The sequence below is a fragment of the Lissotriton vulgaris genome, chromosome 7 (assembly GCF_964263255.1).
Source record: "Lissotriton vulgaris chromosome 7, aLisVul1.2, whole genome shotgun sequence".
Lineage (NCBI taxonomy): Eukaryota > Metazoa > Chordata > Amphibia > Caudata > Salamandridae > Lissotriton > Lissotriton vulgaris.
In genome coordinates, this window is record NC_141695.1 from 1253056646 (window position 1) to 1253072247 (window position 15602).

The following is a 15602-nucleotide window of genomic DNA, read 5'->3' on the forward strand; positions in this document are numbered from 1 at the left end:
CTAAGTCAAAAGCTGCGGCGCCCAGTGAAATACGGTATGAACGACCGCCTTTTAACTCCCTATGTGACAATAACGTATAAAAGGAAAGTACAGTAGAATAAAAAAACAGCCGTGGGCGCGATTTACAAATGTCATCTTAATTTTACTCTACAGCTGTGGGGGTCTCCACTCACTCCGAGAGAACGGTGTGAGGGCAGGCGCTGTCTGCAGATGTGTCCAAGTGTTTGTGGCATGGAATGCTTGGAAGGGCTCTTCTGGCCGCTTTGCATTAACCCTTTGAGCTCGGCCTCGCAGAGAGATGAAGGCACTCCCATAACATCAAACGCCCAGATGCAAGAGGGAAGGGAAGGGCAGCGAGAGGGGAATAAAGAAAGGAACAGAGAGGCAGAAAGAGGCGAATTGGAGAGACACCTACATCTGGAGAGCGAGAGCTCTCAGACCTGCACAGGGCCCCTCAGAGGCTGCAAAGAAGAAATGAATTGAAACCACCAGAGAAGCAGGAAAGGATCTTACCGAAATAAACTTGCAGGGACATCCTTTGCACCACGATGTGCCACTAACTGCCGAGTACAGCCTCGCCCGCCTTAAAGAGGATTCTCTGGGCTCCTCGGGGCGGGGAGAACGGCAGCTTGATGCAGGGTTATGCGAAGGCCTCCTATTACAGAGGTCCAATACAAGACACCTTGGCTTTAGCTCTCACTCCTAGAGTGAGCTCAGCGAGGGCGGGCAAGGCCAGGACGAGGGGGGGCAAGTGACGGAGCTCAGTCTCCCAATTCACCTGCTAATATGGTGCCTCCGGTCGTCTTTTTAGGGTGTGGTGCCCCTTATGTGCAGCTCAGCGGAGGACTCCCAGTGTTCAATTTCTTGTTTCATTGTAAATGCTTGTTTTTATAGATTCCTAGTGGCTTACTTTCCTAAATAATGTTTTGCCAGCCTTAGTCCCGTCACAGTTCTCTAAAGATTGTAATTGTTATTTTGCAGCACATTTTGAGAAGAAGCGCCACAGAAAGCCAAGCAAACGTATTTTACAGTACTCTGAAGATAAGGTTTCTCCACCCATCAAACGAGCAAGGAGACCCAATGGCACTTTCTGTAAAATGAAAGTAAGTCCAGGTCAAGTAATGATTAAACTTTATGACCCTGAAATGTAGCAGTTTTGAACCTACATCTTATTTAATTTGTTAATTGTTGACTAATGGCCTTTTTGTTATAACTACGTTGTGAATATTTTCTATTTTGTAAAAAAGTCCATGTCTTGAAGTGACCTTAATGCCATATCTTGCCGAACAGGTGCAGACAGCTGTACGTTCATAAACAATGTGAACTAAATGGCTCCTTAAAGGACATTTAGTTCATAAAAAATGTGAACTAAATGGCTCCTTAAAGGACATTTAATACAGTCTTTCTGTGCCCAAAATAACTTTATGTAAAGTCACTAGTTGATTTTTCATGTATTATCTCTAGAAGTATTGTTTTAGGCCAAGTTGTTTTTAGACATCTCATAGCAATACCTCCAGATTTCCTTGTGTGGAGTGGAAATGCAAGTATCACATGTGGGTATCCAGTTAGGATTTACTCCTAACTGGATAACTGTGAGGGTGAGGAGTATTCTGTGCTCCGAATCTTAAAAATTAAAGATATGCCAATCATTGGGGGTTGCTATCTACGATACTAGTAAGCAGGGCTTCCAGAATGCAACTACTATCATCAAACGTTTCAAGTCTCTGGCTGCTTTTGTATCTTGCATAAATGGGCAATTCTAGTTCCACTTCCTCAACCTGTTACAGCACATACCACTTTTGAAAATCCATCTCTCAGATATCTTTCATGATTGCTCAGTATGACGTCGATCTATGATATGTAATATTTGTTAATTATATATTAAGGGTATATTTTAAACTTCTGATACTGACACACAATGTTCTCTAAATCAAGGATGGGTAAGGACACTTATGTTTGGAATAATCCCATTTTTATAAAGAATTCTCTGCATTACTGGACCCCCAGTGATCTGTACTTGATTGTGCATTGTAGCTTTTCAGGAGTCTAGTAGAGAAATATTATCGGACTGCAGATGTGCTTTAAAAATTGATAAGGGACGTACAATACTTAATTCACCCAATCCATACTCTACCTAGGATGTTTTATAATGATGTTAAATTTTATACGTTTTAAAAAATGTTTAAATTTGCGAGGAATGAAACCAATGATATAATACCATTAGTCTCAGACCTGGCATATTTACTATTCCCATGACAACGGCAGCAAGAAATAAGTTCATAGATGTTCAGCTTGTTGGAGTCGTGTGTATCTGTAAATGCACTAATTAACTGTTGCTTGTGCAAAAAGGTGTAGAGAATTCTTGATTCAGATTTTGCTTCTGTCGGAAGGCCACTTTTTATGCAGTGTCAAGACTGCCAAAACCGTTGCTTGGGTTGTAAAATGTAAAGCTTTTGCTTTGAATTCTGTATATTGCTACAAGAAATATTTTGACTATAAATATGATAATTTGCTAATGCTGTAAGTCATTCTGTTTGCAAAAATAGGTTATAATATTTTGTTTTTGTTTGTGTATTGTGTTTATATGCAATATTTTAATTAGTGACAAAATTGGCATTGCAGAAGCGACACAACCTACTTCTTGTTTGGATTGCAAATGAGAATCGTTTGTTTTTCGAATTTGCAACCTGTCTTGTTACAGAGGTCGGATTTTCAACAAACTTTGGTTCTGGACTATCTCATGTAACATCAGCAAAACTGATTATACAAGATTGACTACCTTAGGAAGACAAGTAGATGTCTTTGTAGGCATTGTTTTTGCAAGGATATGTACAACTTTATTGGGTTGTTGAATATATTACATATTGTTTTTTATTCAGTATGTTTTATTAGATAATCTTGATTTGTTTGTCTATTTACTTTTCACTATATAGAAAATATTATTAGCCTTTTGAAGTGAATGTTTCACCAGATCAATTCATTATTGGCTGAGAATCCCTTTCAGTATAACAGCATTTGGTATGTGAATTGTAGACGCTCTCACCACTCTGAAAACGCTTTCCAATGTTATCCAATCTTAGGCCTTCCTTATCCGGAGGAGCTGTTAATGGGTCAGAAGGATTTTTGGACTTCTTTTGGGCCACCTGCGTTATAACCGAATCCGGCTTGGGATATCCTATTAAGCAAGCTAGAGCAGTATCGGGCGCCTAGTATTTTTTATCCAGGCGAGGCAACACCGGAGGCACTAAGGAAGGATTTTGCATAATCTTCACACCCTGACCCTTAAGGGTATAGATCTTACTGACTTCTTGAAAGGCTCCTTAAAATCATATAAGAAGCAATCCTGTTGGTGGGAAGTGATGAGTATTTGCATGGGTGTCTTTTGTCGAATATGCCTGCATTATTCGATAAATGCCCGGAGTGCTCCAGGAAGAAGGCCAAATCGAATCCCCATGAGGTGTGTATCCTCTGCCTTCCTTCTTCACATGTCCCAGAGGAGTGTGTGATCTGTCAAGGCTTCTCTGGCAGGACCCTGAAGGACAGGAAGAAGATCAGACTTCAGGGCCTCGAGGAAAGAAGATTGAAGGCACAAGGTGGGTCTGGAGGGGCTTCTTCTGCCCATGCTGAGGCCTCTGGGGGGCTCCCCAGGTGCAGGAAGGCCAGCAAACGTCACCATTCTCCGCCTGGGTCTATTGCGCCCACTACTGCGTCAAGAGGAATGACTACAGTCTGTTCCCCATCGTCGATGTCCACGCCATAGTCGACGAAGGCTTTGTCGGCGAAAACCATACCGTTGACGAGATCTCCATCGGTGATGACGACTGCTTCGATGGAGGCTATGTCAACGATAAGTCCATCGACTACGACTCCTGTCGACATTTCACCGCCGACGACCACACCGTCGACGGGCTCGTCGACGACAACGGATCCAAATCTGAAAAGCACTTATGTGCATTTAAGAATTACGAAGAAGACGTTGATGCCGGCCCTAACATCTCTAAGTAGGGTCCAACCACTGCCTCCAGCATGTCTTCTGGAAGAGGAGGATTCGGATGAGGGTGGCATGTTTCAAACGGCGACAAACCCCTCTGAAATTAATGTAAAATATCAAGAAAGTTCAGATGAGGAAGACCAGGTTCAGGAGGAAGAATATCAACCGCCTCCTCTGTTTTGGATTTGCAATACCTCATTACAGACTACAAATAGAGGTTTCCAACATCTCCTAAACCTCAACCCCCGGCGGTGTCTCCACCACCAAGACCGTGGCCTCCACCTTTAAATTTACAGCCGGAGCCCGTAATTTTGCCGCACCCTCCATCTACTGATGAAGATGATGAGGAGGAAGATCAGCATGAAGAGGGGGAACTTCAAGACACCCTGTCTAACCACGATGAATGGGACGACTACGTAATTTCCTTTCCTGCTTCAGTACCTGCACGCTGACTCGCCACCTGAAGACATCGGGGGGTTCCTTAACATTGTTGAGAGAGCAGCTCTACGTTGCGTGCTGAATATACTGCACAATGGATACACGCTACGTTTCCGTGCGCTTCCAAAGGACATACCGCCAAAAAAGTATCGTCCTCACCAGCTAAAGCTGCTTCGAAAGGAGGTGAAGGCGCGTATTCAAAAGAAAGCTATAGAAGAGGTTCCTCCCTCTCAAAGAGGAAGAGGAGTTTACTCCAGGTTTCGACCTATCCTGGACCTTCGACTTCTGAACAAGGTCATGGTGAAGGAGAAGTTTCGCATGTTGGCCCTTCACCAAATATGTCCACATCTAAAAGTAGGAGATAGGATGTTTTCGGTGGACCTCCAAGATGCGTACTTCCATATTCTGATTGCACAGCGTCATCTCCAGTACCTGCGGTTTGAGGTCGACCACAAACACTACCAGTACAAAGTCCTGCCCTTCTGGCTCAAGTCTGCTCCACGAGTCTTCACCAAATGCATGGCAGTGGTGGCAGCCTTCCTGCACAGAAAAGGTCTCTTCGTCTATACATACTTGGACGACTGCCTTCTGAAAGGTCCTTCCCGTCTGCAAGTGAGAAACGACTTCCAAGTCGGTCTGCAGCAGTTACACAATCTCAGCCTCCATGTCAGCATGGAGAAGTCAGTGCAACAGCCCACCCAGACCATCCATTACCTAGGCTTGGGAAGAGCGTTTCCTTCGGAGGAGAGACTTTCTTCAATGCGGCAGAAGTGCAGGATTCTACTCCAGACGCAGAGTCAGACAGTCCTGCAAGTGGCATCCCTGCTGGGATCCATGGCTTCCTGCATCTTTCTCATCCCCAACGCCAGGCTGAGAATGCGCCTGTTGCAGCAGACTCTGGAGGACCAGTGGGATCAATCATCAGGTCGCTGGGAAGATCAGATCAGTCTCTCCCAGGCAGCGAGATCCTCCATCAAATGGTTGACTCGGCTTCAGAATCTGTTGGTGGGAGTCCCTTTTCACTAGCCACTTACAGTGCAATCGGTGGTGACAGACGCGTCTCTGCAAGGCTGGGGGGCACACATGTGGTGCCTACAGATACATGGACGGTGGTCGGCAAAGGAACAATCCTACCACATCAATATGCTGGAGCTGCGAGCAGTTCATCTTGCTCTGAAAGCTTTTCTACCTGCAAAGCCCGGTCCTGGTCCAGACCGACAACACGACCACCATGTTCTATCTAAACAAACAGGGTGGTACACGGTCACGTCCTCTCTCCCTGGAGTCCCAGGCGGTCTGGCACTGGCTTCTCGCCCGGAACCTCTCGGTGGTGGCAGTGCAACTTCCAGGAGAGCAAAATATCAAGGCAGACGCACTCAGCAGACACTTCGAAGATCAGCCAGACTGGGTGCTAAACGGCGAGGTGGTGGCAGACCTTTTCCATCGTTGGGGTCGTCCAGCAATAGATTTGTTCGCAGACGACGAAAACAAAAAATGCCACGCCTTCGCGTCCAGATTCCACCTTCCAGGGACATGATTGGTCAGGGACATTTGCCTACGCCTTTCTTCCCCTGCCTCTAATCCCGAAGTTGGTGTCCAAGCTCATCAGATCCAACATGAAGATGATTCTGATAGCTCCAGGCTGGCCACGGCAGTGGTGGTGGAACCCGGTCCTTCTTCATCTGTTGGTACTCCACACAGGAGACTACCTTGCAGGCCGGACCTACTGTCCAAGATGGGCGGGAGGATTCTTCATCCCAACTTCCCCTCGCTGAACTTGACTGCATGACTCCTGAGGTCCTGCAATACGGACATTTGAAACTGCCTCCTGATTGCATGCACATTTTGAAAGAGGCTAAGCGACCCTCCACAAGAGCGTCATATGCGTTTAAGTGGAAGAGGTTTTTTCTTTGGTATAGAGAGCATCACCTCGATCCTACGAAGGGGCAGGAGGATATCATTCTTCCTTATCTTCTGTACTTAGCAAGATCTGGGTTGAAGTATGCTTCGATCAGGGTGCATTTGTCGGCCATTACGGCGTACAGGAAGTCACCTAGCCAACCCTCCTTTTTCCAAAGGCAGGTGGTCAAGGACTTCTTACAGGGGTTGAAGAAGGTTTATCCTCCTGTTCGAAACCTTCACCTCCATGGGAGTTGAACCTGGTGTTATCTAAGTTGATGGGCCCACCTTTTGAGCCCAGCCACAGAGCATCTTTGCAGCATTTGTCTTGGAAGGCCGCTTTTCTAGTAGCCAATACATCAGCGCGCAGAGTAAGTGAAATCCAAGCGCTGTGTACGAAAGAGCCTTACACTGTTTTCCACCACAACAGAGTAGTCTTGAGGGCGCATCCGTCTTTTCTCCCTAAGGTTGTGTCTGATTTTCATATTAATCAGTCCATTTCCCTTACATCTTTTTTCCCAAACCCAGCGACCCCGGCTGTGCGGTCGCTGCATTCCTTGGAACTCGAGTGCTTAAATTCTACTTGGAGAGTACCAAGGGCATAAGGAAGACAGATCAGTTATTTGTCAATTATGGCGCCATGAGAACAGGCTTCCCAGCTGCTAAGAGATCCATTTCTAGATGGATCGTATCCTGCATTAACTTAGCTTATCAGCTGGCGAAAAGACCCTTACTGTTGTCGCCTATGGCGCATTCCATTAGGGGGAAAGCGGCCATAGTGGCTTTCTTGCATGATGTCCCAATGTCAGAAATTTGCAAGGCTGCAACCTGAAGATCGGTTCATACATTTACGAGGCACTGCTGCCTAGAATCCGATTCCAGGGCTGATACTCGAGTAGGCCAGGCCTCCTTGAGAAATCTGTTTGGATAGCCAACTATCTGTCCATGCTTAGTCCTTCTAAGCTTATTGGTTATATTACTGTTTTACTCCTTTGCCCGCAGGGAGATGAGGTGAGGCTCTCTACTCTATTCTAATGCTTATGACTATTGATGAGGATCCCCTGGAAGAGAAGGATTAGTTACTTACCTGTAATCCTAGTTCTCTTCCAGGGGTATCCTCATCAAAGTCATAAGCAACCCCCGCCTCCCCGGGCAAAGGACTTTTCCTTTTTGGGAATATTGTTCATTCTCCACAAAGAACACTGACCCAACTGTCACCCCTGAGGCATGATGGGAAGCTGGGGGTCAGGAGTGCCTTAAAGGCACGGTGTCAGTTTATTTTTATGTTGCTATGAGTTAGCTTATCAGTCTTTTTAGACTGTGGTTTGCAATGCAGCCTGGGAGCTGTCTATGCTTTCAGCCCTTTATGGGATTTTCTACTGTCTGCTAAGCATTAAAACAGTTTCAAAACATGTTTTATTGTTGTTTTTTCCCTATTTCTAATGCATGTTCCTCATGTTATGATGGGAAGTCCTTGCAGCATGATTCAGCTCTGATGTGTATGAGGCTGCAGTTGCTTATTTGTGTATATATATTCTCTCTAATGTTATGTATGCATCCGAAAAAGTGAGGCAACTTGTAAGACGGAAAACAATATGATTTGGGAAGGTGAACGATTTCATTACCCTTACTCATGGTCTTACCTGTATTCAAACAAATGTATAAACGATTTTTTAAAAATATTTAAATACTTATTTATGTATTTTATAATGTGTTTGTTTGGGTAATTAACAAATACCTAAATGTACAACATGTGGACAAAGTATTTCTTCTATGTTGTTTGCATTAACTTGGAAATTGCCAGCGCACTTGCACTTTAAATACCGGCATTAGCTCTTAGCAACTTGCCATGTGATCAAGCTTTGTGGAAAGCGAAACGCGTAATGGCGGCTGGCTTGCTGGAGAAAATAAAGCACCTTGATTGAGCACTTAAAAACGGGTCTGTTCCTTCGTCATTGAAGATTGGGCTGGGGCGGCTGCCTCAGTTTGTGTGGCGAATTTACGTGCATTTGTTGTACTGGAAAAGCTTCCACGGTACGAGCAGAACCCCTTCTTGACCTTGAAACAATGTTTCTAGATTCCCCGGCTGGGGGGTCTGGCCTTAAATCATAGACTGTGCAAACTACAACGGGGAGCCCCACCATTCGAGATCTGTTCAAGAAGCTGGAGAAGCTTATGCGTTCTGAACAACCGAAGTGGTGGGAGCATCTGTCCCTCACACGGTACTTACAGGTCAACAGGGTACCGAGAGGGCTCAGAATAACATTGGCTCCCAGTTACGAAAATCCTGAACCTGCTATGCTCAACGAGTGGGCAGAATCCAACTTGGAATCATCAGCGAAACTTATGAAAATCCTAGTCAAATATGCATCTAGTGACCGCATCAAATTGCAGGGGGAAATAGATAAACTGGAGGAAGAAATCGCTGCGTTGGGCATGAATGAACAGATTAAAAAGTTGCTTGAGGAGATGTTGGTTCGTTTAAACAAGGAGGAGGAGGTAATCAAAAAAAGAAAGACATTTAAATTTGAAAGAGATCATCTTGATTACCTGAACGGCCAAATTTTCACCTTTGCTCAGCGTTATGATGGTGTCAAAGCAAGAGTTAAGAGCTCGCAAAATAAAAATGCCGGGGTGCGTGAAATTTCAATTTTGGGATCCGACCTCAGTTCCAACGCCGAGAGTGAAGTGGAAGGTGAAAGATTAACGGATCCAACTTTGGGGTTTACCAAACTTTTCATGGCAGAGGAGGTAGATTGCCTCTGCTTAGATCGAAGGGACACGTTACGCTCACGAACATTGCCGGCCAAGCAAATACCAGGCGCAACTACAAGCGGAATCAACGCCGCAAAAACTGCCGGAGGCGCCAGAGGCAAAGCCAAGGGACCCCCAAGAGGAAGATGGAACAGTTTCCAAAAGCGCAACACGACGCAAACAATAACCCCAACTCAATGATCAACTTAACAAAAATAGCGTTATCTCAGCAGGAAGAAGCTGTGTTGTCATTGGGTTTGTCTTTTTGCCCACCGTATGATTTTAATTATGCTGATGCACGTATGGACACTTACAGGTTTGTCCGTAAATTGAAACTCAACAAATTTCACAGTCTGCAGTCCAAAAGAAAACAAACTGTTGAGGTCAGAAGTCCTACTTTACTGACAGTGGGGGACCAGGAAGCAATGGATGAAATCTGGTCCCTTCAAAAAGAAACTGATGGCAGTCAAGAATCTGAATCTAATATGCAAATGGGGAGTACCTTTGTCGGTTTAACACCTTTTAAACCGAAGCCCACGTTCCAACCCATAATACTCCATGATAATATAGACGTTTATCATGATTTGGTGGTCAAGGAGTTAAAGCAACTATATATAGCCACCAATAGCAAGCGCCCAAAAATTACCAAGCAAAATTGGAGCTATGCACAGTTGATCAAGAAACTGGACTCTGATAACAGCATTTTGGTGCGCCAGGCGGACAAGGGTGGAAATGTTGTACTCTGGCCCCGTGACTTATATCTGGAGGAGGCAGAAGCACAACTGAACGACATTTCATGTTACAGGAAAAGTAATTCGCCCACTTTGAAATCAGCATGGTGGGATCAAAATGCTAAGCTCCAGGCCTGGAGAAGTGGGGGGGTTATCACCGAGGACGAATTTCGATTCTTGAAAAAAAGAGCACCCGGTGGTACCGTCTTTTTATTTGATCCCGAAAATTCACAAGAACTGTAACAAACCACCGGGTCGCCCTATAATATCTGCCATAGACAGTTCATTGGAGAATGTCTCCAAATACATTGACTATTTTCTGCAAGACTGGGTCAAAGGGTTGAGTTCTTATGTGCAAGATTCCACAGATTTCATTCGCAAAATTGATCAGTTGGAGTGGGGTCCAGACTTTTTACTTATGACTCTAGATGTATCATCTTTATATACCTCAATTGGGCATCAAGATGGTCTTAAGGCAATTGAATATTTCCTGAATAAACGTCCCATATATTATGGGGTGCATAACAAGATGCTATTATCCATGACCCAAATGTGTTTAGAGCAGAATTTCTTCTTGTTTAATAATCAAATTTATCAACAAGTGAGAGGAGTCTCCATGGGGGCCTGTTTCTCCCCCAGTTACGCATGTTTGCACATGGGGCTGTGGGAGGAACAGGTCCTGGCGGGAGAACTCCGGGCAGTCCTGGAACAGCATGTGGTCACCTACCTCAGATATATAGATGATTTGTTTTTTATTTGGAGAGGGACGGAGGAGGCAGCCATTCAGTTTGTCAACAGGTTAAACAATAACAACTTGAATCTACGATTTACGTCAAACATACATGCAGTGTCTGTCAGTTTTCTGGACATGGAAATCTATGTCAAGGACAATTGTATTCAAACTAAATTGTTCAGAAAGCCCACGGCGGGCAATACCATCCTGCATGCAGCAAGTCACCATCCACGCCACCTGATTCGCAGCATCCCCTATGGGGAGATGCTGCGTATCAGGCGGATCTGCAGCAGTGATGAGGAATGTGGGATTGCTCAGGAAGCTAGCAGGTGCAGATTTCTTGCATGAGGATATTCTAATACTATTATTGAGGCTGCCTAAAAAGAACGCAGCTTCTATCCCGTGATACGGCACTAATCCCTAAGAACAAGGATGCCCACACAACCCCGGCTGGGGATGTGATTAAACCACGCATGATTGTGGCTTACAGTAGGCAACACTCAGCCATTAGAAAAATATTTTACCGTAATTGGAATCTCATATTGGGAGATCCCATTATTGGCAATAGGGTGTTGGACAAACCACTCCTCACTTTCAGGAAATCTATGTCAATGGCCAAATCTTTGGTCAAGAATACCTTAGAACCCCAAATCTCGAATACATGGAAGGCTTTGGGCAGAGGCTTCAAAAAATTTACACAATGTAAGGCGTGTAAACACGGGGTCAACAAGCCTAAATATGTTGTCCCATTCTCACAAACACCACGTGAAATTACCAAACGTCTTAATTGTAAAACGGACTATGCAGTCTATGTGCTGGAGTGCACGTGTGGGCTCAGGTATGTGGGTATCACCCGCCTGCCGGTCCACAAACGTGTTCTCCAGCACATTAGAGCCCTCAACAATAAAGATCACGCCTATCCGGTGGCAAGGCATTTCGAAACTGAGCATAGTTCCAATCCGGTGCATTTGTCTTACTTTGCCATTGATTCAATTTGGCCCATGAAGAGAGGCGGGGATCGAGACGCGAGGCTTCGCCTTCTCGAAACCAGATACATCTTAGAATTAGACAGTAAACAACCTCATGGGCTGAATGCAACGGAGGACCTCTACACATGCTTGTGAGTTGTCCTTCCCCTTTTCATCTCAGGGCCAGTCTATACAATAATTAACTAGGGGACACCTTTGGGTTATAATAAGGGTCAATACCCTTGGGAAATCAATAGATGAGACTAGAAATAATGAACAACCCCCTTTTTAATGAAGGTATTTGTGTACACAAGTAACAAGAGTCTTCTATAATAGTTTTGCACAGTTTGGTTTTAATAAGGCAGAACAGAGTATGAATTTCTCCTATTATTTGGGAGTCCGCATTTCCTCATTCATTGATTAACTGAGCTATTTTTAAGAGGGCTACCCCAGAGGTGTCTCTGGGGATATTATTATCAGCTCAACATTCTGAAAAATAATTATTTTTATTTTCTGCACTAGCACTTTTTTATAGTCATATTTTGCACCTCTTTATATGCAGGTAACAACAAGAGCAAATTCCTATTGGTTTAATACTAGGTCTCAGCCCACTTGGGCTCAATTCTCTCTAATGTTAAGTATGCATCCGAAAAAGTGAGGCAACTTGTAAGACGGAAAACAATATGATTTGGGAAGGTGAACGATTTCAGTACCCTTACTCATTGTCTTACCTGTATTCAAACAGAAATGTATAAACGATTTAAAAAAAATATTTAAATACTTATTTTATAATGTGTTCGTTTGTGTTATTAACAAATACCTAAATGTACAACATGTGGACAAAGTATTTCTTCTATGTTTGCATTAACTTGGAAATTGCCCGCGCACTTGCACTTACCGGCATTAGCTCTTAGCAACTTGCCATGTGATCAAGCTTTGTGGAAAGTGAAACGCGTAATGGCGGATGGCTTGCTGGAGAAAATAAAGCACCTTGGTTGAGCACTTAAAAACGGGTCTGTTCCTTCATCATTGAAGATTGGGCTGGGACGGCTGCCTCAGTTTTTGTGGCGAATTTACGTGTATATATATATATATATATATATATATATCTCCAGCTCCTAGGTGTACCAGAATCCCGAGGCACTCCCGGACGGGTGCCGTTGCTCTTTGGTACGAACGCGTTTTTATGGCAGCTCCAATAGTTTCCTTTTCCCAAAAACGATAACGCATTCACGGGGGTTATGCAGCAACAGTTTTTAATCAGTCACGGACAGAAAACAGACGCGTTTCAGACCTAAGAGTCCTTAGTCAGTGTTTACATTTCCGTGTCTTTCCGACACATTATATACACCTTACTTCCTGTTGATGAAAGCAATGATGGACACATAAATTGCATCGCAACTGGCAGCCATTTCACAGTGGGTTCTTCTCCACAAACGATAGCACAACTGAAAGTGTTATTTCAATGTTATACCATTGCCGGTCTGGCTAAACTTAATCTTGCTGTGTATCAGCATATCACCGGCAAAATCTTTGCCCAAATTGCGATTTTACAATAAATTTATGATTCAATTAAATTCAACACCATATTAAAACAGTGCAGTCATCTATCGATTACATGGGGCTCATTTCTTATTACATGTACTTGTGAGTACTCATATACTTTGAACCCATCAATGGGATATTTCGTCCCCTGTCGGTGATCAATAATGCAATCTCGCCGTGTATCGGCACGTCACCGACTAGTGTAATGGTAATATATATATATATGTGGGGCACATATATTGTAGTGTTTCCGGGGTCCTGCGCATGGGCGGGAATATTCTAATGCTTATGACTTTGATGAGGAAGAGAACTAGGAATACAGGTAAGTAACTAATCCAAACTTTACGTAACCTGTATTTTCTTCCATAGGAAACCCTTGACTGTTTTTCTGTGAAATTTCTTCTAAGTGTTGATTTTTGCAAACTACAAATATTCTTTAAAAATCGTACCAACTACCAAAAAGTAAATACTTGCCTGTGGTTAGAAACGTAATCTACAAAGTAACTAATTGCATTCAAGTAGACATTCCCATTGAGCTCAATGTTGCATTGCGTTTGAAATTGTGTTGCCTATTGCAACAAACTGTAAGTATTGCATTCAAAAAGTCTATTGCCTATTTGAAAACTATTTAACTAAAGTAACTCATTCTGAGGAAGTAGATTTTGCTACCTTGTTGGTTCTAAAATAAAACCACTATATCTTTTGATGCAAAACAATTGGCCTAGAGTTCAGTTCTTGAGTGTGAGACCATTTGCTGACTGGATGTGTACAAGAAATAGTTTACACTGTCCTCTGATATTGCTTTACTGCTTGACCAAGCTACCACTTTAGAGAGTAAGGTTATATCTAACTTTAGCCTCTGCCAAACCTCTGGGGACTGGGGACTCTATACACACTGTACCTTAGTTTGGTCCAGTATATATAGGGCCACTTTCCTACACTAGGTGAAACACAACTCTCATTTCCCTATATCTTACAGATGGGGGACACAGCCAACCAGAGAGAGGCATATGTCCCCTCTCACTGGAGTACCACACCCTAATGAAGGGACCCATTGGTCCTGACCTTTACTTACCTGCAAAAGCCCTAAATCTAGTATTTAGGACTAACCCCGAACCTTGCCTCTTCAGACCAGAACCGACCAGAAGAAAATAAGCAGAAGGACCGAAGAAGCTGTGCTGAACTACGTAGAGGAGGGTGCTCACAGACTTGGCTCCAGCCCTACCAGCCTGTCCGCACCTTGAACCTGCTCCAGCAAAATCCCAGTGTGTCCTGCAGCCAGCAGCTCTCAAGAACCCAAAGGACCTGCCCTGCCTTCCAAAACCAGGGCTTTATCTCCTGTGAGCACCAGATTTGCTCAACAACAGACTTTGGCTCTGGCCAACTCCGCGAGTCTGCACCACTCTGCACCCTACGCCCACGGCCGGAGTTCGAGTGGCCCAACACCACAAAGAGATCTCCCTGGTGATCCTGACATGAGATCTGGTGATCTCTGACCTGCCTCGAATCTCCGTCTGCAGCCCCTTTTGGAGGATCCACTGACCGCGATCGGAGCTGGTAAGAAAACTCAACGTCTAAAGATAACCCTGCACCCGACGTCCCACGGCCTTAGGTGGCCTAACGGACAGCGTTCCAACATCCCCAGGCATTCCAATGTAGCTCTCTAACTGCTGGTCACCTCCAGAAGATCTTTATCCCTGAGCCTGCAGTATTTGTTGCAACCAGAGAATCCCCATTAAAATCAACAGGGCACCGGATGCCAAAGCAGCACCCTGCTGCCTCTGTCCCGCTGCGCGTGTACTTTGTGTGTTAACTCGGATCCCCCTCAGTCTAACACCAGGAGCTTTGCTCCCATGACCTTGTGGCCTGCTCGTGAGCAGCCACCAACTGGAGGCCCCCTATCTCCCGTTGGATAACATTGGGCTTCAGTACGCTGCACTCGGCTGCCCTAGTGCCGCTCAGGATGTTATGAGAGTGCATCCTCGAGCCTGGTGGAACCCTGGTTCTAACCCCAGAAAACCAACCCCATTGCTTACGGGAGACAAAGTCTTGGTTTTCGAAGGCAGGGCAGGTCCTTCGGGTTCTGCAGGGCTGCTGGTTGCAGGAGACACTGTGATTTCGCTGGAGCTGGTTCAAGGTGGAGGCAGGCCGGAAGGTCTAGGGCGAAGTCAGTAGGGGGAGTCCTTCTTAGTTCAGCACGGCTTCTTCGGTCCATCTGCTTTTCTTCTGGTCGGTTCTTGTCTGAGGACGCAAGGTTCGAATTTGCTCCTAAATACTAGATATAGAGGTATTACAAGTAAGTAAAGGTCGGGACCAATGGGTCCCTTTCTTGGGGTGGGTGCACCCTCTATTATGCCACCCTCCAGTGGAAGGAGTTTGTATGCCTCTCTGTTTGGCTGGGTCCCTCCATCTGCAAGACGGCTGGGACAGAGAGTTGTGCTTCACCTCACCTATCCCACCTGAGGGATGGGGTTGGCAAAGGTGGATACACCTCCCTTCCTCACTTGGTTTTCCTGCTGATTCTCCCACCCAAAGTGGGGGTC

The 15602-nt window shown here is 44.8% G+C and overlaps 1 protein-coding gene across 3 annotated transcripts in view; it reads left to right on the forward strand.

The window, feature by feature from the left end:
- NSD1 (nuclear receptor binding SET domain protein 1) overlaps nucleotides 1-15602 on the forward strand; it is a 1028734-nt gene that overhangs the window by 251293 nt on the left and 761839 nt on the right. For all 3 annotated transcript variants that reach the window (XM_086931779.1, XM_086931778.1, XM_086931780.1), the window contains exon 6: nucleotides 982-1103. In XM_086931779.1, coding sequence (XP_086787905.1) covers nucleotides 982-1103 — 122 coding nt within the window. The remainder of the gene's footprint in view (nucleotides 1-981; nucleotides 1104-15602) is intronic.